Below are 25874 nucleotides of genomic sequence, written 5' to 3'. Positions count from 1 at the left end.
AAATAAAAATGAAATGAAATATTTTCCAAAGGAGGAAGAGGTTTTTTTTTGTTTTTTTTTGTTTTTTTTTTTTACCTGTGCAGCACTAAGAAGATGTGTCCGGTAAATTGCAATCACCTCTTGGTGCTGTCTGTCAGCATCCTAGAGATGTGAAAAGACAGACAGGTCAGAGCATCGGCATTCACATTTTCAAACACAGAGAGGCTTGTGGGAATGCCACCTTCAGGCTTGACACTACATAACAGTAGTGTGCTCCCACCATGTTATGCTCCTGCCACACCTTGTAACAAATCACCTTGGGCCCCATGTACAAAACCTTGTAGCAAAACAGTAGTATAGACTTTCCTAATCAACGTGTGGGAACCTAGTGAAAGCAATGCCACTTGTCCTCCGTACTGGGAAATCACTGCCTTAGTTGACATCTCATGCCACGAGATCATCCAGACACCTACTAACTTCTACTTTGGATTATCGCAAAAGCTTCCCATTTTGTCTCCCTGCCTCTAGATTTTATTTCTTTTCATGCTCCTGAAATTAAGGTAGCTCTTTGCTCATATCACTTTTGGCTCAAAAACCTCAGGAGAAACTTCATTCCATATAGAAGAGAATCCAAACTCATCCACTTGCTTCTCAACAGGCTTGGCAGTTTTGCCACAAACGTAACTCTGGTGACCAGCCAGGCTGAGCAGCCTCTCACTGCCTCATGGGTATGCCCCTTGCAATCCACTCCACCCCCTCCTTCCTACAATTTCCCTTGCCTGGAAGATTCTCTATGTTCCATTCACCTACCAAATTGCCATCTACCTTACAGGTTCAGGCCAGTTGTTCCCTTCCTCTTTGACTAGCTCCCCCCACCACACCAGGGATCCTTCCTTCCTATGAATTCATAACCACTTAGAATCTGGGATCTTATTCTCAATTCTATATTTGATATTTTGGGGTTTGTTATTTTACTTTTCGTGGATCTGTGTTTTGCCCCTCTAGCTCTCCAGAACTCCCTGGACAAAAACTATGTACTTTCTCTATCCCTGACAGTGTTTAGCACAGTGTCATGAACATAATGAATAATAAACCAGTATTTCCAATTATTGAAGGGACTACCATATCCTTTTAACAAGATCCAAATCAGTAATTTATCGTCATTAATTTGTAGGCCAGGGATGTTAATAAAATGAACCCTTAAAACATAGCTTTCTTCTATTCAAAAACTCCTAACCAATTCCTATAAAATCGGAAATTATTAGCAACAATTTACATTTGAGCAGGCTACATTTTCCTTAGCATTTCCATGCACGTTATATTATCTCATCTGATTAAAAAAAGCAAACAAATAAGTAATGAGTTCTTATTAGCCTATTTTATGGATAAGGAGGCCAAGGATCAAGGGGAATGTTTCATGTCACTCACTTTTAAGTGGCAGAGTTTAGAACAAGCTCCTATCTTCACAGTTTCTCAATTCACTTGTTTTCTTTCCCATAGAAAGGAGACACATATATGGATATATATATATATTTCCAGATGTTTTCTCTTAATATATAAGGTCTAAAACCAGAGGGATGCCTACGTTTATTTGTAAGCGTAAAATATCATACTCCTTTAGTTGAGTGGACCAGTATTTTAGAGACTGTGCTCCAGTTAGAAAGATACCAGATTTGGAGTCAGCCAGTCCCAGGATTAAATTCTAGCTGACTGTCCCTAGGCCTCAAGTATTTTCATCTTTGCTCCCTTAAGAATAAAGTGGAGGGTGGGGTGTGTGGGGAATAAAACCTTGTAGGGCCGTGATAAAGATCAAGGTCAAAGTATGTAAAGTGTTCAGGGCCATGCCTGGCGTATCAAAGGCAGCACATCTACCACTAGTACAAGTAACTCTGAGCAAACCTGATTACCTTCCTGGACCTGAGCATAGCCACAAATTAATGTGCCTTCTAAATAAATTTTACCAACTACCGTGAGCCCACACGCGCGGGCACAAAGGCTCCAAGGGCTACTCACAGCTAGCTGCTGCTGCAGGGACTTGACTTGCCGCTGCAGGGTGTCGACCAGCTGGCTCTGCCTCTTGCTGGGGCCCCCACTCGGGGACGTGAGCTGTGAAAGGCCACTGAGTGCCTGCTTGAGTCTTTCCACGTCATTAAGCAGTTCTGTTATCTTATAAAGAAAGAAAAAAGGTATGGGAGAAACCTGTATTATTCACTTATTTGATTCTAATGAACACCTTTACACAAAAATCCCTCCTTGAGGCACACAATTTATCTTTATAGACCAGAAAATTGAGGAAAGGATATTGTCAATATTATGATCAATAGTACATAAACTATATAGGTTTTTTCATTAAATTCCTCCCAGTAAATTCCTTATTAAAGCATTACCAAATTGAGAATAAATATATATCCTAAGATTGGACTGTGACCTCAGTCTTTTTATTCTTAGATAATACTTAAGTACTTATGAAAGTCTACAGATTATCTTCTAGGTCATCTGAAACAGGAACTTATGGGGCACTGCCTCCAACAAAGTTTGAAAAGACAGCATGGCTCATTTAAGTCCAGCACTAACTCATGACCCTGGTTTGTGTCAAGAACATATGATTTTAGACTACTTTATCTTAAAAAGGGGGAAAAAAAATCAGGAGGCTCTTCAGACGAGTGGAGAGAGCAAAGGCTTTATTTAAGATCAGCCTGATCTGTTAGTGATTAGCTGTGTGAGTTTGGTCAATTTCCTTTCTTTCTCTGAGCTTTAGTTCCTTTATCAATGAAAGGGGGGAAGTTCTTTCATAGTTAAGAAAATCAAATGCAATCATAAATACATGCCTGTATGCAGTATAAGCTCAATTAAGCGGCAAAAATGTTAAGCAGTTATTAAAAACTTGCCCTTGTAATTATTCAATGTTACATTTGTAACATCCTTCTGAATAAGTGGAGAGCATTTAAATTCTGGGCCATCGGAGCAGATGGGTCAGGTTAGTACTGGCACTTCTCCAAGGAGGAGGGCTGGTATGTGTCTGCTCTCAGGTGTCACTGTACCCCTAGAACTCACCACGGCACCCGATACATAGAAGGCATTCAACAACTATTTACTGAACTGATAAAAATGCACCCAACCTTCCTGATTTCTCGTCTTCACAATATACACTTTACGCCAACTACCAGTTTCAAAAATATCGTTGGGCACCTGTTCTGTAGATTGTAGCATGAGAATGAAAGAAGAAAAGATAAGTTACAAACCTGAGCTTATAAGCTGGTTGAGACGATCAAGCACATAACTCAGTAATCGAGACATTTGAAATGGATGGCAGCACTAACAGAAACCATGCATTTTGGGAGAGGAACAGTTTACTGGAGGCTAGACGGGACAGTAAAGGCTTCAGGAAGGAGGACATGTGTTGAAGTGGGCATGAAGGAATGTATGGGACTTAACTCGGGAGGCACGAGGGGCAGGGCATTCTGGGTGAGGAGACCAGGGTGTGGAAAGACATGAAGACAAACTGTGCAAGGAACTGGAGGGCTCGGTTATTGGTATGAGTGAGTGCTAAGATCAAGTCTGGGGTGCTCCCCCATGTCCTTCGTTTCTCGGGAGCCCCGAAACAGCTTTCTTCCTCCTCTCTCTCATCACCCTTCCATATCCTAAAACCCACTGCACTGACCACTCGCTTATGAGGCCCAGGAACCTTGAGTCTCCCCATCTTTCCTCAAGTCTTGGCTCTACCAGTTGAGGAAACCAAAGGAGAAAAGCTTTGCCTGTATGACTTGACTTTTCTTTCAATCCTGAATTTCTTTGCACACCAGCAGTCTAACCGGAAAGGTGGCATTTAGTGGTCCCGTAATGAATGCTTTTGTAACCCCGACCCGTTGGGATGCTGCGGTAAAGGGCCCTGTCCCACTCCGGCAGCTCTGCCCTGGGGCCTGCCAACGCCAAGCCATGCACACGCCTCGGAGCCTACCTTATTATCTTTCGCTTCAATCTGTTTGGCAGATTCCTGTATTCTTTTCTGTAACTCTGCGATTGTGGTCAAGGACTTATCGCACCGCTCCTGCTGATCCTTGATTTCTTGCTCGATGCTGAAATGCAGTAATTCCTTCTCATCTTTGGCACAAAGTTGCTTCTTTTGGGCCTGCAGCACCTCCTCACAGGCTTCCTCATACTTTCTATTCAGATTGGCCAGTTTTTCATTGAGGCTGGAAATCTGGGTCTCCAAGTCACTTTTTGTTGCTTTGTATTTAGACAAATCTACCACCTCTCTCGTCTCTAGCTTTTTTAATGCTTGTTTAGTGTTCTGAACCTCGGACTGGAGTTTGGAGACCTCTTCCGTTTTGTTTTGGCTCTCCTCTTCCTTCTCTCTCAGGCTGGCCTTCATGATGCCCACTTCCTTCTCGAATGCTTCCTTAATCCGCAAATGCTCTGCCAGAGGCACCGAAGAGTTCTTTTGGTTCTCCAGCAGCTGACGCAGATTGGCCACCGTCTGCTGCTCTTTCTCATAACACCTCTGCTTAGTCTTCAGTTCCTCCCTCAGATGCTCGATGGTGCCATTAAGAGATTTTTTCAGGACCTCAACCTGCTCCAGGGGAACATGCTGCTTCTGCAGAAGGGTCTGGGCCGTGAGAAGCTCCGAAGCCTGTCTAGCATTCTCATCCACCAGCTTCTCCTTCTCGGTCTTCACCTCCGTGTACTTCTGTAACAGGTCTTTCAACTGTTTGTTTAGCTCTTCTGCTTTCCTGTTCAGTGCTCTCTCTGTGCCATGAGAGTTCTCAACGAGAACGTTCTTATCCTTTAAATCCTTCTGAAGAGCGCAAATCTCCTTCTTCAGCTTGTCATTCTCGTGCTTGCACTTCTTGGCCTCTTCTTCCCTGACGTGGTATTTTTGCGTCTGCTCTGAGAGCTGTTCTTTTAGTTCTTTCTCTGCTGCTTTAAATTTTCTCTCACACTCTTCGAAGCTGACGATTGGAGCGTATTTGAGCTTAATGCATTCCTGTATCGTGTCAAGTTCCTTCTTCTGGGCTTCGATTTCGGCATGCAGGGTCACAATCTCATCTTGGCCCTTTCTGTAGTTGGCCAGTATTTCCGCGCTGTCATCCTGTACTCTCTGCAGGCTCTGGTTTACGGCACTCATCTTCTCCTCGTGCTCTCGGAGGCTGACGTACTCAGCTTTTATTTGGCTCTGAGTGTTTTCCAGGTTTCTTCTGAGGATTTCATTCTCACCTTTAGTTTTTACAAATTCCTGATTGAGATCTTCGAGCTTTTTCTTCGTGTCTAGTAACTCTCTGTTGGCCTTATCCACTGTGCCATTCAACGTGGTTTTCACCTCCTCATGGGTTTTAGCCGGCACATACTGGGTACTCAGGGTCTTTTTCAGGTTAGTGTTTTCAGACATGAGTGCATTTATTTTCTCTCGGTCTTCGCCGCTCTTCTTACTCAGTTCAGACAGCTGTTGTTTGAGGTCAGCGATACTGGATTTCAGAGCCGAGACCTCTTTCTGGTGCTTCTCGGGAGGCACGAACACGGTTTCCAGGCGGCTAACATTCTTACTTAAACTGTCATTTTCCATCAGCAACTTCTCCATTTCCAGCTTCCTGTCTGCGTATTTTTGTGTTACATCTAAAAGCTGTTTCTTCAGCTCATCAACAGTGATATCATGTGACTTTTTCATCTCTTCGCTGACTTGTAGAGGAACGTAATGACTTTTCATTTCACTTGTTAAGTTCTGGACTTGCTGGTTGAGGGCTTTGTTCTCCAGATAAACCTTTTCAATGTCCCTTTGCAACGTCTGATTTTTCGACGTGAGTTCAGTGACCTTCTTCGCCAGCTCTCCTGCTCTCTGCTCCAGTCTGCTTCTGAGCTGCTCGTGCTCCTCCGGCTTGATGTGCTGAGCAAGTTTGGCCTTACAATTCTCAAGCTCTCTCTTCAACTGTCTGACTTCCGTAAGTGACCTTTCATACTCTCTTTCTGCCTCTCCTATTTTTTTCACCTTCTCGTTTACTTCGCTTGACAACAAGCTCTTCATGCTTTCAAATTTTTCCGTCGGAACCGAGAGGGCCAACTTGGCTAAGAGTTCTTTCACCTGGCCTTCCGCCTCGGCGACCCTCCTTCCTTTCTGGTCTCGCTCCGTTTCACACGTTCTGAGTTCCTTCTGCAAGCGCTTGTTCTCTTCCACCAGCCTGCCTTCGTCCATCCTCAACTGTTCTACTACCAGCTCATTTTGTTTGATTTGGTTTCGCAATTTCCCCACTTCGGCAGACGCGCCCTCATACTTCGCCTTCATGTCCTTCAGCTGGTCCTTCAGCCCCTCCGTCAGCCTGTGGCTCCCTGTGGCTCCTTCACTTGTCAGGTGCTCCTTAAGGGCAAGAAAGTGCGTCTGCATCTGTTTTACTTTACCTTCGGAGTCATACATTCTCTTCTGCACGTCCTTCAAGGCGTCTTCCAACTGCTTTATCTGCTCATCGGAATCCGCCTTGACCCGTTCGCACTCCAGCGCTAGCGCCTTGCACTCGGCCACCTTGTGCGCCAGCTCGTTCTGCAGCTTGAGGCGGTCTTGTTTTGCCGATTCGCAGAAAGTTCTCATTGCCTCTAACTCTTTCTTTAAAATGTCATTTTCGGAATATGAGGTTTGATTGGTTAATGACAGCTCCAGTGGTCTTAACATGGACCTGCTCTGCATGTAGGCTGGGACCCCTGGGGAAGTACACTGAAAAGGGAAACAAAAAAAAGATACTAATCACAAAAGCCTAAAGAAGACAACGACTTAATTGCCAAACTTACAAAGTTCCCACACCATCAGCAGTCAAGGGGTTTTCAGACCAGCACACTGGAAAACTACAGTAGTGATTCTGGATATGAGTCCCTTCATATGCTCTCAAGCGGTGATACTTAGAGAGTCTGTTCACTTTTAGTGTATTTCTGGCAGAACAAAGAAGGCAAATAGTTGTGACCTCTGGGGACTACTTCCTCTTCCTTTCTCCATACACAGTAACTACCCACAAGTGATATCAACTTTATCAAAACTCATTATTATTTCTATGCTTTATGGCACATAATGTGCTTAGAACTTCCAATTCTAAACAAAGTCATCAGAACCCTCGAATCAAAACAAGTATTACAATTTTAAATCTGCAAATTATTTCACAGAATGATACATTATATAACTTCTAATAAGATATATAATTTCTGAATATCCTCGTTAACTCCAACGTAATGTTCTCTAAGTTATAGAAATACCACCAAAATAAGCAGCACAGCTAGTATGAGTTTTCAAGAGAATATTAGCTCACAAAAATGAAAACAAGTTTTCTTCAGTCAAGTAGGGTGAATGAGAACTTAGCATATGATCTTAGTACAAAATCTGACTGACATCTCATTCCCTCCACTAAGAGTTGACACAAAAAAGTATAATTAAACTTCTCATGAAATAGTTCATAAACAGAACATATAAGCACGAAAGACTAAATTCAACTATTTTATTTTTTCCCATACAGCCTATCACAGTAAGGGCCCCTTACAGGTACTAACTCATTGATAAAACCTATGTGCTGTGCACACATTCCACTATTTTAATAAGCAGGTTTCACTGTTGTTTAGTTAAATCTATACTGCCTTCCACAGGATCAAGAAAGAAAATTAACAACATGGAAAAATTTCCCAGCCTCTCTGCTTCTAAATTATCTTTCAATTTGCCAATGATCTTTAGACTAAAACTGCAAAAATTTACCAATTACTTACACATCTTTACAATTTCCAGACTTGTTTTATTATAATCAAATATCTATCTAATCTTAAATACTTTTCAGATGATATCCATTTTCTCAACCTAGAATCTTAGAAGCTTCCAGCTTAAAATGATCTTTTTTTTTTTTTTTAATATTGTACTTAGTTATTTGAGAGAGAGCACGCACACAAGCAGGGGGAGTGGCAGACAGAGGGAGAGGAAGAAGGAGGCTCTCCACAGAGCAGGAAGCCTGATATGGGGCTTGATCCCAGGACCCTGGGGATCATGACCTGAGCTGAGGCAGATACTTAACCAACTTAGCCACCCAGGGGTCCCTGCAGCTTAAAGTGATCTTAAGACATCACGAAGGCTAACTCATTCTGCCTATAAATGACAGAAGATAAAAAAAGCCTTTAAAAGCCCAAATATTGGGGCACCTGGGTGGCTCAGTGGGTTAAAGCCTCTGCCTTCGGCTCAGGTCATCGAGCCCTGCATCGGACTCTCTGCTCAGCGGGAAGCCTGCTTCCTCCTCTCTCTCTGCCTGCTTGTGATCTCTGTCAAATAAATAAATAAAATCTTTAAAAAAATAAAAATAAAAGCCCAAATATTTATGTCTTCAGTCCACGGGAGGTGCTAAAAATGCAAACTTCTATCTACTGGAAAGTAAAGATGAGAAGGATATCAACAAGAAAATCAGACAACACTATCTCTTGGAAGGTTTTCTTATTTTGAGGTGAATTTCCAACACATAGGATAGATATTTGAACATAAGGAAAAATACATTTCAAAGCCAAAAAAATTACTTCTGAGTTATTCATAACCTGTCTTCCCCTCTATAGGGGCAAATATGAAGAGGTGACCAATCACTGTTAATAAATACAGGCTTACTATCCAAGACAATGAAATTGTAATTCAAATCTCTTATTTAAGCTACTATCATCAGAAACACTCTAGAGGGCACTAGAAATAGTATTATCTGCTTTTATTAAACTCAGAACACCAACAACAACTTTTCTTTGATAATGAAAACCTTATTCAATGTATATGTACTAATATAGAATGCTGTTTTCCTCTTTTTAAAAAGGCACAAATGTTTTTAATAAATATTTTTAAATTAAAAAACAATTACCTGTGAATCTGCCATGTATATTTGACCCTGTTTGAGAAGAATATCTTCTTTTCCTACATAAATCCAAATAAATGATATCTTAACTTAAATATCCATACCAAAGTAGGCTGAGAATTGATTTGGTGTTATGATCTCTCCTCTATTAGTCAAACAAAAGCATGAGTTACAACATAAAATTATCCTTGTTCTAAAATATTCCCGTTTTTCATTATTATTTCTATATATATAAGGAAAGTACCCATATTCTTCTGAATAGATACTAAGTTGGTTTTTAGAAATATGTAAGACTGTTAGATTACATAAGCTACAGGATTATTATAAAATGTATCTTATAATCAGTCAAAATAAAAATGGTGTTCTTTATAATTTATAGGATAAATGAGCTCGAGGATAATTTAATATTTCCTGGGAAGGAAAAAAATGGATTTTCTAGAGGAATTATTTAGAATTAGCAAACAATACACAAAAGTTAATATTAATTATACAGTCTTAAAATAACTAAGAAATAAGTGTTTATGTAACTTCTAATTTTTAAATGCCTCCCTGCACTGAAACTACATCCAAAGACTTCTCCAAATCAGAAGTTATGTTTCTTTTCATAAAAGACAAGCTCCAAATATCACAAAATAAATGTCTACTAATGAACAAGGTAAGTTTGGTAACTCATATAAGATACAACTTAAAAATACAAGTGGCTAGGGAAAATCAGAGCCTCAGCATTACTGGATGTTATGCTAGAGGCTACAGTAGTATCATTACCTCTTCCTACTTCCGTGTGTTGAGGTATAACACACAAGCAGTTGAAATTGAATGGCAAGAATGTCATATACAGTTAGACAAAATGAATAGGTACAAACATTCTTCTTTGTTTTAACTGGGTGAATGGTAATGATAATCTATGCTTTTGTACTTACGGTTACTGAAATGACTTCCTGATCCTAAATGATCGGTCTGAAATCAGAAGCATAAATTTATGATGAATATTGCTTCATTTTGTAAAATTCTGTATCTATTTTAGCTCTTAAATGATCCAATTATTAAAGCCACATTTCGGGCGCCTGGGTGGCTCAGTGGGTTAAGCCTCTGCCTTCGGCTCAGGTCATGATCTCAGGGTTCTGGGATCGAGCCCCGTGTCGGGCTCTCTGCTCACCAAGGAGCCTGCTTCCCTTCCTCTCTCTCTCTGCCTGCCTCTCTGCCTACTTGTGATCTCTGTCTGTCAAATAAATAAATAAAATCTTTTAAATAAAATAATAAATAAATAAATAAATAAAAATAAAGCCACATTTCAACATTCCTTGTTTCTCCTGAGTATGACTCTACTTGAAACCATAAAAAGACACAGCACTGATGACAATTCGAGAGACCAGTTGGGAATAAACTACTTCACTGAGCATTTTAATAAAGGCAGCCAAGCGTTTCAAGGAAAAACTTTTCTGCTCAAAAGGAAAAAAAAAAAAAGTGAGCCCCAAATGAACTGAAACAACTTTCAATACACACTCTTCACTGCTTCTTTACCTCAAAAGGAAGAAAATGCCTTCCCTATCAAATGCAATCTATATCAAAATACCAAAGCACTTGTCACAGAACTAGAATAATAGTAAAATTTGAATGGAACCACAAAGAACCCAAATAGCCCAAGCAATCTTGAGAAACGATAAAGCTGGAGGGATCACAACCCCAGATTTCAGGATATACTATGAAGCTATAGTAATCAAAACAGTACAGTAATGGCAGAAAAACCGACACACAGATCAATAGAACAGAGAGCCCAGAAATAAGCCCAAGCTTATATAGTCAATTAATTTACGACGAAGGAGGCAAGAGTATATAATGGAGAAAAGACAGTCTCTCTTTAACAAATCATGTTGGGAAAACGGGACAGCTAAATGCAAAAAAAAAAAAAAAGAAAGAAAAGAAAAAAGAAAAGAATAAAAGAAAAAGAAACTGAACCATTTCTTACACCATACACAAAAATAAACTCAGAATGGATTAAAGACCTAAATATGACATGTGAAACCATAAAACTGGTAGAAAAAAATAGGCCATAACCTATTTGACATCGGCCATAGAAATAGTTTTCTAGATAGGTCTCTTCTGGCAAAGGAAACAAAAGCAAAAATAAATTGCTAGGACCACATCAAAACAAAAACCCTTTGCAGAGCAAAGAAAACCATATCAAGACCATCTAGTGAATGGGAGTTGATATCTATAAATCATATATCTGATAAGGAATTAATATCCAAAATATAGGAAGAACTTATACACACTCCCTAAAAATAATCCAATTAAAAAGTGGGCAAAGGACCTGAATAGACATTTCTACAAAGAAGGCATACAGATGGCCAACACATGTAAAGACACTCTACATCACTAATCATCAGGGAAATACAATTGAAATAACAATGAGATATCACCTCACACCTGTCATAATGGCTAGTATCAGAAAGACAAGAAAAAACGAGTGTTGGCGAGAATGTGGAGAAAAAGGAACCCTGTGCACTCCTGGTAGGAATGTAAATTGGTACAGCAACTGTGGAAAACAGCATGGAGGATCCTTGAAAAATTTAGAAATACCGTATGATCCAGTAACTCCACTATTGGATAATTTACCCAAAGAAAACAGAAACACTAATTCGAGAAGATATATGAGCCCCTATGTTTAAAGCAGCACTATTTACAACAGCCAAGATATGGGAGCAGCCCAAGTGCCCATCAAGAAAAGAGAGAATAAAGAAGATGTGGTGTACACACACATACACACAAAGAAATATTAGCTGTAAGAAATGATGAGATGTTGCCATTTGCTAAACATGGATGGACCTCAAGGTATTATGCTAAGTGAAGTAAATCAGACAGAGAAAGACAAATAGTGTATGATTTCACTCCTATGTGAAATCCCAAAACAAAAAAATGAATGAACAAACAAAAAGCAGAAGCAGACCCCATAAATACAGAGAACAATCTTATGGTTGCCAGAGGAGAGGAGGTAGGAGAACGGGCAAAACAGACGAAGAAGAGTGGAGATACAGGCTTCTAGGTTCGGAACGAATCAGTTATGGGGATAAAGGGTACAGTATAGGGAAGCAGTCAAGAGTATTGGAGTGGCGTTGTATGGTGGTAGCTACACTTGTGGTGAGCACAGTATAATGCACGGAGTTGTCGAATTACTATGTAGTACACTTGAAACTAATGCCCCATTGTGCGTCAGCGATTTTCAGTTTCTAAGAAAAGATGGGCAGGTGTAGTTCATGTTTGTGTATCTGTGTGGATTAGTACTAAGAGCTGTATGTCAGACTCATAGAGGTGACCACAATAAAAACGGTCCACAGTTCTGTGACTAAATTAATGCCACCCCCACTAATCCACAGCACTCCAAGGGTACGGAAAAAGGTCTGCAAATTTAGTTAAGCTCTTTATTCTATGTAATACTGAATACAAGAGCTTGCAATAGTTGCTAAATTGGCTTCTACATGTATGGGTGGGGGGAGGCCTACATACATAAGGAGTTCAAAAAACTTGGTTGGGGTTTATTACCTTTAGTAGATTACTCAAATAAACAGGGACAGATGAACTGTAACACAAAATCAGCTTCATTCTATAGTACCCATATTAGCCTATATTTTCCCTATAAACATAAGGGAACTGCCTATATGTTATATTACACATAAGGCAGCATTTCTGTCGGCAGCTTATGAGGAATTTTTAGCACGTTGAGATGATACGGGAGTGAGTACTCAATATTTATAAATAATGCATTTTTAGTTTTAATGGCCGCTTTCATAAATATTGGGTCACATATAAAGTGCACATATAAAAACTCGTTTCTAGTATAAAAATTCATCAAAATGAATGTATCGACTGAAGAAAATGTCCCCATTAGCAAATGTGAAGAAAGTTACGAAACAGTATTCCCACCTGTTGAATGTGTATGTACCACTAGCTATGCACAAAGAAAGTTGTCAAAGGAGATCAGTCAGGGGCAAGAGTCCTGGCATTATAGGTGTGTTTATTTTCTGCTTTTGGTTTAACTACGTTTTCTTGGCTTCCTAAAATATGTTGTTTTTATAAGAAAAAATGTGTTATTTTTCTACAACATATTATAACCTCATTCAAAGTTATAGACTTGGCTGAAAGTTTGTTGAAAGCTACAGAAAACAATTTTAGTCTTGGGGCGCCTGGATGGCTCAGTGGGTTAAAGCCTCTGCCTCCGGCTCAGGTCATGATCTCAGGGTCCTGGAATGGAGCCCCTCACCCAGCTCTCTGCTCGGCAGGGAGCCTGCTTCCTCCTCTCTCTCTCTGCCTGTCTCTCTGCCTACTTGTGATCTGTCAAGTAAATAAATAAAGTCTTTAAAAAATTTTTTTTATTCTTAAGCTGTGAGAGCCCACTCTTAGCAGAAAAGTAATACATAAACAGTAACCAATTTCACATATCCCAACTTTGACAGACACTTCAAAAATCCCATATGCACATCTGTATTTTCTCATTCAAGCTACTCTGAGCATAAAACTAGTCCGACTGCCTGGGTTCAAGTTCTGGTCCTGCCACTTCCTATTTATAGAGCACCACGCGGGGAGACTGCTCTGGGCCTCAGTCTCTCCACTCACAAAGTGGAGATAACAGTAAGATACACCATACAGGGTTGAGGTGTTTATGAAATGCGTGTATAGTACATAGGGCCGTTTCCTGGCACGTGGACCAGGCTACGAGGTGTTAGCTATTACTAGTTTCACTATTAACCTTAAAAACAAACATCTTCAGATGTGAAAGACAGAAGCCACTCCACTAGTTCATTAGTTTATAAACCTGTATTTCTGAATAATCTTCAGAATTCAGTCATATCAGTGCAAACATGCATCAACGCAAAACTTGCTCGCCTGCAGTAAAGTACACGAATGTTACATGTACATTGCAGTAAGTGTCTGCATACGTATACCCCATGTCATCACAACCCAGATGAAGACAGAGAACATTCCCAGTGCCCTCAGACACTTCTTCATGCCTCTCGTCGGTAACCCCTCACCAAAGGGTGGCCTCTACTCTGACCTCCATCACCACAGATCAGTTTTGTCTAATTCTGAATTTTTTTCACAGCTGCACATGTTTTTCATCTCCAAAGGAAAAAAAACTGCTTTTATCACATACTTTGGAGTTATACTCCCCAGTAAAGATAAAAGATTCACACTGGGGGCACCTGGGTGGCTCAGTGGGTTAAAGCCTCTGTCTTCAGCTCAGGTCATGATTCCAGGGTCCTGGGATCGAGCCCTGCATCCGGCTTTCTGCTCAGCGGGGAGCCTGCTTCCCAGTCTCTCTCTACCTGCCTCTCTGCCTATGTGTGATCTCTGTCAAATAAATAAATAAAATCTTTAAAAAAAAAAAAAGATTCACACTGTATCAACCACCTTCTTCAGTGGCACCAGTGATATAAAATATATATTATGGCCTTGCAAAACAAACCTCCGCAGGTAAAAATCAGGAGAATGGTTACCATCGGTGCTGGGAGTGTGGGTTGTGACAGGAAGCAAGTGTCAGGAGGCTTCTAGGTACCGGGATGTTCTATTTCTTGATCATGGTGTGTCTAACTTACGAAAATTCTTCAACATATATACTTTAACATGTGTGCTTTATAATGTACACTGTATTTCAATAAAAACTTAAAAATACCATGACTTTGGAAAAACTAAGTGCTAACTTATCCAACCAAAGCTGAGCTTATGAACTGAATCTTACTGACACACTACACTCAACCTTAAGTGTTGTAACTAATGAAAAGATACACAAAATTCTTTCTGAGATAATCCCAGAAATATACTATTCATTTATGAGGCTTTGTTCTTTTCACCGTCATACACATTGCAAATTTACAGGTACGAGTGTGAAGTTTTATAAAGGTAAAATGGACAAAGAGGAAAGCCAGGGAAGAGAAACAGGTATGGAATGCCAGGCCCATGCAGGTCCGTTTCAGTGGTGTTGTTTAACCTTTGCAACAGCTCTGTGGGGAAAGGGACGATCATCCCCATTTTGTGAAAGTGGCAGCAAGCTCAGAGACTTTAAATAAACTGCCTGAGGTCACACAATAAAGAAGAAAGCGATCATTCAAATTCAAGTGTGACTCCAAGCTCCTTCCACTGCCCATTATACGTTATATGAAAGAATTTATTTAAGCTTTCTATACCTCAAAATATTTAAATCTATTTTTCAGAGTCTCAATAGTTCTTAGGCTTTCTTCATGTTGCTTTTCTTTAGCCACCAAAAGGGACTTCAGCTTTTCTTTCTGAAATGGAAAGGAATAAATACAGAGCAAAATCACTCCATGCTTGCAACTAGGTTAAAAATATGTTTCAGAAAATGTGAATTAGAATAACTTTGATTTTTTTAGTATTTTTAACTATTAGCAGAGTTGACAGTTCCTACAAATATACAATAAAATATGGAATATATAAAAATACTATGAAAAATTCACATTTCTGCATATGTTTCAAATCTTATTATTTTCAGACATTTTATTTACAATGTTTAGAATTTTATATCTTTTTGTTGAAAGTTTCAGAGAAAATGAGGCATTCAGAGACAATAACAACAAAATGCTTACGATAACCCATGCTACTATCCCTAAAAATGTATTTTTTAATAGTCACATGTAGGTTTTGTTTTTCCCTTTAAGCAATAACCAGAAATCGAACCTCACCCCCATCTCAACACGGGACTCAAAACTCTACTGCAATGTCATCTTCAATTGACATAACATTTTATAGCTTTAAAGTAAAATTTATCAGCCTACCTCACTTTCCAGATCGTCAGCAACCATTACTTCCTAAATTTAAAAAGAAGAAATGTATTTTCATTATTCAAAGCTTATTTTTGAAAGGCATGAGCTCAGCAGGTATCTTTGTAAAAGGCCAGCACATATCTCAATCTTAAGATTGGGAACAAGGAGGTGAGGAGAAAATGTCTCTGAATGACCAGCTCTGTGGTCTGAGCCATCACTTATTCTTCTCACTGACCAGGTTAAGAAGCACTTCAATTCTTCTGAGAACCCATGCATTATCAACTCCTCTCTCTCCGATCCCATAGCCCCCAACCATAGGTCAGCGCTTTGCTATTACCATACACCGCCAGTACTCTCTGTTCCTACGTGTGACACTCCAAATTTCACATGAAGATCCCAGGAAAACAGAACTTTTCTGAAGGGCAATGACCTCATTGTACCTCCTTTTGCAACTAGCACCATGACCTGATATGGCAGGCGATCATTAATGATTTGTTTTCAATGATGATTATTGGTAGTAAAACATTTTTTTCGTTTTTTTATATTATGTAGATTATTTACCTCATTCAGCTGTAGTTGTAAACCATTGACTTTATCCAGTAATATTCTCTGTTCTTGCTGAATTTTTCTCAACCTCTCTTTCAAATCTTCATTTTCAATCTCCAGATCCTTAAACAGTAAAGAAAACAGGTGCCAGACCAGCCTTAAAAGAGCAATTCTTATGGAAGATATTTTCAAAAGCAGTTCACTATCATGGTCAGATATATACCTACATAAAACAGTTTTAAGTCCAAAGACACAATATATTGTGGCTTAAATATTTAATGGCTTAAAATTGATAGATCAGAAATAATATACAGGCATACTCATTTTATTGCACTCTGCTTTCCTACGCTTTGCAAATACTGTGTTTTTTCACCAATTGAAGGTCTGCGGCAACCCTGCATCGAGCTAGTCTATCAGCATCATTTCTCCACCAGCTTTTGCTTACTTTGAATCTCTGTCATATTTTGGTAACTCTCACAATTTCTGAAACTTTTTTACTATTCTGTTTATTATGGTGACCTGTGATCAGTGACCCTTGCTGACACTACAGTAACTGTCTTGGGGGCACCATGAATTGCTCCATGAAAGACGGCAAACTTAACCAGTAAATGCCACGTGTGGTCTGACTGCTCTACCCACTGGCCGTTCCCCCATATCTCTCCCTCTCCTCAGGCCCCCATTCCCTGTGACACAACGGCATTGAAATTAGACCAATTAACAATTCTACAATAGCTTCTATGCGTTCAAGAGAAAGGAAGAGTCACTCATCTCTCACCTTAAATCAAAAGCTAAAAATGATTAAGCTTAGTCAGGAAGGCATGTCTCGAACTAAAAAAAGCCAAAAGCTAGGCCTCTTTTACCAGTCAGTCAAGTTCTGAATGCAAAGGAAAAGAAACAGAGAAAGTTTTAGGTATCTGGATAGAAGATCAAACAGGCCACGACATGCCCTTAAGCCAAAGCCTCATCCAGAACAAGGACCTAACTCTCTTCTATGAATTCTATGAAGGCTGCTAACCCAATATCCACCTTGCAGCCCACGGATCAAGGAGTAATTTCAACTTTCAAGGCTTACTATTTAAGAGATACATCTTGTATGGCTGCCTTGAAGGAGATTCTTCTGATGGATCTGAGCAAAGGAAACTGAAAAGCTTCTGGAAAGGATTCACCATTCTAGATGCCATTAAGAACATTTGTGATTCATGGGAAGAGGTCAAAATACTAACATTAACAAGAGTTGGTAGGAAGGAACCCTCATGGAGGACTTTGAGGGGTTCCAGGCTTCAGCGGAGGAAGTAACTACAGATGTGGTGGAGACAGCAAGAAAACTAGAATTAGAAGTGGAAACTGTAAGAGACTCTTAACGTCACAAAACAAACTGAGGGTGGCCGGGGGGATGGGGTAGGGAGAGGGTTGTGGGGTTATGCACATTTGGGAGGGTATGTGCTATGGTGAGTGCTGTGAAGTGTGTAAACCTGGCGATTCACTTTTTTATAAACATTATATGTTTATAAAAAAAATTTTTAAAAATATTAAAAAAAAAAAAGGAAGTGGAGCCTGCAGATGGGACTGAACTGCTAGCTACTCCACAATACAACGAATGATTGAGGAGTTGCTTTTTACAGACAAGCAAAGACAGTGGTTTCTTGAAATGGAATCTACTTCTGGTGAAGACACTATTAAGATTATTGAAATGGTGACAAAGGATTTAGAATATGACATAAAGTTAGTTGATGGGGCAGCAGCAGGGTTTGAGAGGATTGGCTCCAGTTTTAAAAGGAGTTCTACTGTGGGGAAAATGCTACCAAGAAAACTTTTGTTAAAGGAAGAGTTCATCGCTGTGGCAAAACTCCTTGCTATCTTACTTTAAGAAACTACCACAGACTCCCCAACCTTCAACAACTCACTACCCTCATCAGTCAGCAACCACCAACCTCAAGGCAAGACGCCTGCCCAGTAAAAAGATGACAACTCACTGAAAACTCCCATGATGGCTAGCACTTCTTAGCAATGAAGTATTTTTATTTAATGTTTTTCTCTTTTAAAAAATATTGATTTGGGTAATCTGTACACCCAACGTGAGGCCTGAACTCACAACCCCAAGATCAACAGTCACATGCTCTTCTGACTGAGCCAGACAGGCACCCCAGCAATAAAGTATTTTTAAACTAAGGTATACACATTGGGTTTTTTTTGTTTGTTTGTTTAGATATAATGTTATTACACACTTAACAGACTACAGTACAGGGGCACCTGGGTGGCTCAGTCAGTCAAACGTCTGCCTTCAGCTCAGGTCATGAATCCCAGGGTCCTGGGCTACAGTCTCATATTGGGCTCCCTGCTCAGCAGGGAGCCTGCTTCTCCCTCTGCCTCTCCCCCTGGCTGGTGTTCTATCTCTCTCTCCCTCTCAAGTAAATAAATAAAAATCTTAACAACAAAAACAACAAAAAGACTACAGTATAATGCAAATATAACTTTTATATGTACTGGGAAACCAAAAAATTCCTTTGACTCACTTTTCTGTATTTGCTTTGCTACAATACTCGCTTTATTGCAATGACCTGGAACTGAACTGCGCTATCTCCAAGGTGTGCCTGCAGAAGGTTATGGTCCTGTTATCTAATTAATATGAGTATATACAAGACAGCAAAGTACCATGATTCTAACAAAATAAATAAATTACCTGGAAATAGAAAATAGCAGAAGAATATGCCATTTTAACTTTTGCTTAACACCTCTCAAGTTTATGAGCGGGTTCTAATGCTTTCACTACACTAATTACTTCCATGCGCTGATGAAGCCCTCAAGGCTCCAATTTAGAGTTCACTTTCTTAACACTACACAGTAACTATAAAAGCCCAAATAAAATGCTTTTGTCTTATCATGTGGAAAACAGCTATACAACTTATTTGTTGTTGTTGTTTTTACAACCTGTATTTTAAATGGTGTTTTAGTCATAAAATAAACCATTCAGTTATGGAACCTTCCTCCCATATAATCCACATAAGAATTATTTTCTGAACATTCTGATTAACTAGGAACATTATATGGTTAAACAAAATGATTTTTCTTTATCAAAATAAAAAAACAGTTGTATTAAACTAAACACATTTATTTACATTAGTAACCATCATTTTTCATCGTAATACTTGTTCTCTAAAATGAATACAAATTTAGGATTTATGGCCCAAACAGATTTAAATCAACAAAAAGTTATGTAAAGTTGTTTAATTATTTCCTTCCTAATACATATTAAAACAATAATTTCTGTAAGATAATATGACCCAAACATTCCTAACAAAAGTCAATTCTTTTGGAAGGGACTGGGCAAGAAAACAGAATCACAAAACACAGCAGGCTGCCCTTCCTTCCCCTGTTCATTTCCCCATTTCATGCTCCTCTTCCCACCCGACCCCACTACCAACAACACAGTAATTCTTTACAAAGAGGATACCAATTTTTTTTTTTACCTGAATGTTTCGATGCTCCCTCTGACTTGACTTCATATTTACTTCATCTAGTATGTATGGCAAATTTCGCTTTGGTGAAACATAAGAGAACACGGGTTAGCAAGTATGAAAATACAGAAAAGTACATTTTCCTCAGTAGGCAACATATCCAGTTAGGGATGTGCGGCTTATCCAACATGACATTTTACTGTATACAACACAAGGTGGCAGTGTTTGCACTTCGAACTCCAAGTGAAGCGCATCTTTGATTATAGGTTTTAAATAAATCAAGTGTGATTTATTTAAAAATACGAAGACATAATCAAATTTAAAATCCCAACTGTTAAACATTTATTTTTACTAAAGTTACCAAGATTTGGAAAGTAGAATTTGTACTAGACACAAACCTAGAGTTGCACTATAAGACATCAGCAACCATCCCCAAAGGAAATATCTAGTACTTAAAAAGGAGGGGGAGTTACACAGTAATGTTGAAAAGAGATACAGAAATTATTTATTTCTTTAAGCACTGATAAAATATCAAAGGGTGTGGTCAGGAAGAGACAGACAATCCTCTAAAGGACTTGGTTCAATACATGTTCTGTTTTGTACATTTACTGCTTTGAAACCTTATTCCAGCCTAAAGATTTGCTTTAATAAAACCATAACACAATCATTAAGCAAGAGAGCATATAACTTTTTTTTGGCCAAACTGACCTTTACTTCTACATAATAATTTAGAAACCTATGGTCTCTCTAAGAGCTTTAAAAAAGAAAAAGAAAAAAAAAAAGCTACTGTTTTAATTTTCCAAGAAAATTTTTTTATGTTTTACATTATTTGTTGAGCCTTGCTTTAATTCTAATCAGTTTGGATTTAGAATTATTCCAGTCAGTTTGGATTTAGAATTAGAAAGGAAAGGTCCTATTAGGAAGATATTCCATACCCACAACTTGGCCCAAACTACATTTCCAGCTTCATTCCTTCCAGCAAAGGACTGTTCTTTGTGTGGAATCTGACCCATTTCCTTATTCTACCTTCATCCCCGTCTTCCCTCTAGAGGGTCTTTCATCATCTGGCAGATGTTTCCCTCACCCTGCCTCTCCTCCTTGGTCATGCACACATCACTCCTCCATGCTGTCCTTCTACTGCACCCTGGATGTGTTAAACACACTCCTGCATCAGGGGGTTGGCACCTGTCCTTCCCTCTGCCCACTAAGGCTTCCTCTACAGAGCCCTGTGGCTCCCTTCTCGCTTCCTTCATGCCTCTGCTCAAATGTCACTTCCTGAGAGAGGCCTTTGCTGACCACGCCATCTAAAATAGCTTCCCGCCCTCTCCCCTCTTCATCCCCTAATCCTGTTCCACTTTTCTTCAAAGCAGATGCTATGATACGATATACTAGCATCTGCTTATTGTTCATTTCGCTCACCAGGCTGGGAGCAACGTGAGACAGGAACTTTGCACACTATGATTCCCTAGCACCTAGAATAGTAATTGGCATATTGTAGGTGCCCCAGAGAGGTCTGTCAAGCAAACAACTGAATACAAGTCTTATTTTTAAAACTATACGGTACTCTTCTTGATAACAGGGATTCTATGTCCTTTAGCACAGGAACAAATGCTATCTATGGTAGCTATTTTAAAATGTATTCAACAAAGAATGGAAATACTGAGTTTTACTGTTCCTGGAAGAATATTAACTCCGTGTATTCATTTAGATAACTCCTAGAGCCCTAAGCAGATTACCATTCCCACATTAATATTCAATAATTCTTTATTTTAAATATGTGTATATTTCAGAAATCACTTTCTCTGCTCCCATATAAGTCTGCTGGTACAGACATTACAGAGTGCGTTTTTATCCACTCTACTCCTACTTAGATCGTCTGAGGAACAGGAGAGAAGGTAGAAACGGCTGCTCCAGATAGAAAGGTAAAGTGATGGCAGACATGAACCATGCATGAATGTATTACTTAATTCTGATGGACTGGAGAGGAAAACATGCTTTCATATAGCTTTCAGATTCCGGTGAGAGGTCAAGGAATGATGTGCAGAGAGGATGATGGTCAGAATTTCTCAGCAGGTACCTGATTACTCTCCTCAGGGTTTGGAAGGGCTCAGGTTCCTCTCACTAGAGAAAAGCTGAAAGCCTGGAAGGGAACAGCCAACAGAAGAGGAAAGGTGCCTACTACGCTAGCTCTTGAGCAAGATGGTGACAGTGCAGAAAACCAGCCCCAATTACGCTAACCTGAAGAGATTAGGGGGAAACAATAAGATATTTACTGAGACTGGAACACAAAACCAGGGTTACATAGTGATTTGATAATAAAGTTAGGGCAAAGTATGAATTCTTTCATATACTGTGTTTTTTTCGAAGTCCTACCAACAAGGTGGAAAAAGTACAAAGAAAGCAAAATCGTAACAGCGGTATTGAAATCACAATATATAATCAGTTTTGAACTCTGTTCTCTTCATTTCATAGGGCACTGGAAGAATTTTCCTGTAACAGTAAACATTGCACTCTATTAGTAAGGGACAAATGTTTATGATTATGATCGACTAAGCTAAAATTAATCATTGAAGAAGTCAACAAATATCTCATATTTGAAAGTGCTGGAGGCTCAAGGCCAGCAATCAGGAGGATATTTCCTACTGGATGTCATCGAGGTCCACTGTCTCATGCTGAGGGATTGCATCAAAGCCTCAGGATCTTAATACCTGAGTTCTACATGGGCAGGATTAACTGAGCAAAGAGAACAACATGCACTTAAATTTGAAACAGCTGCGTATAATCATTAACCTGTAAACTCTTTACTGAAATTGCACAGTATATATAATTTTTAAAAAATTAAAATTAAGATCTACCTGCTGTAAAGATGGTCCTTTCTTCCAAAGTTCTCTCCCTAAAGATTTAAAGAGAGAGAAAGAGAGGAGGAGGGGGAACAGTAAAACAGCAGGTTACCTTGGATAGATTACAGATTATGAATTCTCTAACTATATAATTGAGTCACTAAAGAAGTCAGTTTTAAAGCTCCCTCTACAGCTTAACTGCTCTACAGTTAAAATGACAGTGACCGAGTTTTACCTATCAAACTGCAAAATTATTTTTTTTGTTATGATTACATCCAGATGGATAATATTCAATGCTAGAAGGGGAAGCAGTTGCAAAATAGAAACTTTTAAACACTCCTAAAGAGAAGGCAGTTTGTCAATATATACCAAAAGCTTAAAGAAATGGGTATATCCTGAAGTATAGGATTCAATTTCTAGGAATTGATCCTAAGACTATAATAAAAAAATACTAAAATATTTACACATCATGACAGTCACTAAATTGTTATGTATATTAGCAAAAACTGTAAACAACTTAAATGAATGTACAGAAAATTGCTTAACTCAATTAAATATATGGAATTTTATGCATTAAAAAAAATTTTACACAAAATGTTTATCTATGAGGGAAAACCCTTCAAAATCTTTTACACAAAAAGTAATCTACAGCTCACTACAAGTGACCTCAATTTCCCGCATAGGGTCAAGACAAGGATATTCCTTCCTGCATAGGGAGAAGACTGGAAGGATATTTCTCCTTAATAAACACAGAAAAATACCTGATACAGGTATTTGATAAATACTGATTGAATATTTTACAAATGTTCAAACAATGATTCTTTCTTTAAAATTTTGTATCAAAGCTAAGTACTACAGTCCTCCTCATCAAAAAAAAAATATATAGATAGATAGATAGATAGATATTAGTAAAACACACTTGATCGGGCTCTTTCTCCTCATTCCTTAACATACTCCATAGTACAATAGGGTCTACTTGATAAACTAGCAAACATACACAACAGGCACTGCCTCAAAGTGACTAATGCAAATACACAAAGCTACAGCACAGAGGGAGAAAGACCAATGATGTGTAGCATTAAGGACTGCTTTGCTTCTTAAAACCTGCAGTTCCACGGTCTGAGTCTTTAAAAGCTGTCCTTTATTAAGCTAGACTTTTCTAGCTACTTCGCTACCTACCTTTGTTGGTATTTTCCGAAGCAGTCTTCAATAAAGTTAGAATGTCCAGATTGTCCCCGATTCTTGCATAGTAAGAACAGTCATGGCCCAGGGCATCCAGTAGGCTGACATCAGCACCATTTTTAAGTAAGACTTCTACAGCATCTTTACAACCATACTCGCAGCCTAGCATGAGAGCAGTTCTAAGAGGGAAGACAGAAGCATAAAAGATGTTGAGAAAGACCCAAGAAAATACTCCAGAAACCTTCCAGAGGCCCCTTCTTAAAGAATAGATATTACTTTAGAAAGTCATAGTTGTTGGGCGCCTGGGTGGCTCAGTGGGTTAAGCCTCTGCCTTTGGCTCGGGTCATGTTCCCAGGGTCCTGGGATCAAGTCCCGCATCAGGCTCTCTGCTTGGCTGGGAGCCTGCTTCCTCCTCTCTCTCTGCCTGCCTCTCTGCCTACTTGTGATCTCTGTCAAATAAATAAATAAAATCGTTAAAAAAAAATCATAGTTGTTATACAGATTTTATTTCCTATTTTTATCTTATAGTTTAACTTCATCATATTTATAAAAACATTTCTTAGTTTGCAGAGCTAAAAACCTGACATCACTTATAGACACGTGTTACTTCTACTACCAAACTAACCACCTTTACCCCAGTCCTTCTGTGTTCTACAAGTGAATTACCACAATATTCTCCCATCACTGATACTGTTACTCCATCTGCTCAAAACCTACAGCTATAAACCCAAACTATTCAAGTCCTTCATGAACAAACCTCATCATGTAAACCTCTTCGACCAATCCCTTCCACTCCAAAACAAGAATCAGATTCCAGTTCTGATTAATCTCCTTAAAAGAGCTTTCCTTCTCCTAACTGGAGACTTCATATCTTCGTATCTTCACACTTCATTTTAAAACCTGCCTCCTCCATAAAGCTTAATTATCCCCATTGTCATGGACCACTGGTTTATTATGCCTTGGCAGGATCATCAGCACTGAAACACTTAACAAATAGCAATAACACAATTAAACACTTGAATCATCATGGAAATTTAGAAGGAACTTTGAAATTATTTTGTCCCATTCCTATTTTTATTGCTGAGGAAACCAAAAAATACCTCATGAAATGAAGTGACTTATCCTATACTTAACGCAGTCTTTGTGAATATTGGATTCCATAAGAAAATGGATCCTTGCTTTTATTCTATGCATATCCTATTTCTCTTTTATACTTCCCAATAGTTGCTGGAATACAATTTTATATATACCGGGAACCACCAACAAAGTTTTTTTATTAGAGGAAAAAAATGTTACAGGTAAGACCAGGAAAAAAATACAGAGTTTTAATTTATTTTTCATTTCTTCTTATATTTAAGATTTTGAATTTGAGAGAAAGGGAGCATGAGTTGGGGGGTGGGAATGGACAGTGGGAGAGGGAGAAAGACTCTTAAACAGATTCCATGCTGAACACAGAGCCAGATACAGGACTCGATCTCATGACACTGAGATTATAACCTGAGCTGAAACCAAGAGTCAGATACTCAATCGACTGGGCCACCCAGGAATTCCAAATTTTAAATTTATTTTTAAAGCCATCTGCTACCTAGCCTATTTAATACACGTTGTCCTACCTCATCGTGTGTGTGTGTGTGTGTGTGTGTGTGCGCGCGCGCGTGCGCACGCCATTCCAAAGTGTTTGGGAAAATATAGGATCTTTAAAAAAAAATTAGGCATTATACATGGAACAACCAGATCATCCCTCTATGATCCTAAACTTTATTTTTAAACTTAATTTTCTTAGTAATGGTTGAAACCAGATTATAGATCTGCAAAAACAAAGTAATGCAAAAAAGCCACTTCCTTAATAATTACATTAATGACTTAATTGCTTAAGAATTTCCTCCTTTGAAAGGTCTAAACAATAAAAACAAGTAGAGCTATAAAATCTGACATCTGAAGACTTTTATTATACCTATTTACTTCCAGTGAACTACAAAAAAAAGGATACATGTTTAGAAGAATAAAATTAAGTCAGAAGAAACCAACAGTTTTACTAGTAATCATTTACAAAATCCCAAGAATTTGTTATGAATTATTATAATGCTCCAACTTGGGGATAGGATGTATTTCAGATACATCACTGTTGGAAACACTAGGACCATGAACTGAAAATTGTAATAGCAGTGCCATGATACACTGGACCTGGAGGAGGGAAGGAGAGAGTTACAGACAGAAAAGTATTAGTATGCACCAACTAAAATGACATGAACACAGAAGCAA

At 38.9% G+C, this 25874-nt stretch overlaps 1 protein-coding gene and 1 long non-coding RNA gene across 4 annotated transcripts in view; one reads left to right on the top strand and one right to left on the bottom strand.

Moving 5' to 3' along the window:
* UACA (uveal autoantigen with coiled-coil domains and ankyrin repeats) overlaps positions 1–25874 on the bottom strand; it is a 90203-nt gene that overhangs the window by 3227 nt on the left and 61102 nt on the right. For all 3 annotated transcript variants that reach the window (XM_032864927.1, XM_032864928.1, XM_032864929.1), the window contains exons 8-18: positions 23610–23791; positions 22446–22483; positions 19603–19671; positions 16151–16258; positions 15602–15634; positions 14996–15094; positions 9737–9773; positions 8823–8875; positions 3938–6676; positions 1993–2145; positions 76–141 (exon numbers count right to left, since the gene is read on the bottom strand). In XM_032864927.1, the coding sequence (XP_032720818.1) occupies positions 76–141; positions 1993–2145; positions 3938–6676; positions 8823–8875; positions 9737–9773; positions 14996–15094; positions 15602–15634; positions 16151–16258; positions 19603–19671; positions 22446–22483; positions 23610–23791 (3577 nt within the window). The remainder of the gene's footprint in view (positions 1–75; positions 142–1992; positions 2146–3937; positions 6677–8822; positions 8876–9736; positions 9774–14995; positions 15095–15601; positions 15635–16150; positions 16259–19602; positions 19672–22445; positions 22484–23609; positions 23792–25874) is intronic.
* LOC116871983 lies at positions 17797–22847 on the top strand. The gene is made up of 3 exons (XR_004383571.1): positions 17797–17881; positions 21067–21070; positions 22837–22847. It is a non-coding gene; the product is annotated as an uncharacterized LOC116871983 (long non-coding RNA).

This window comes from Lontra canadensis, unplaced genomic scaffold, assembly GCF_010015895.1.
Source record: "Lontra canadensis isolate GAN:19392208 unplaced genomic scaffold, GSC_riverotter_1.0 scaffold28, whole genome shotgun sequence".
Classification (NCBI taxonomy): domain Eukaryota; kingdom Metazoa; phylum Chordata; class Mammalia; order Carnivora; family Mustelidae; genus Lontra; species Lontra canadensis.
The sequence above is the reverse complement of the archived record's forward strand: the minus strand, read 5'-3'. Positions and strand labels throughout refer to the sequence as shown.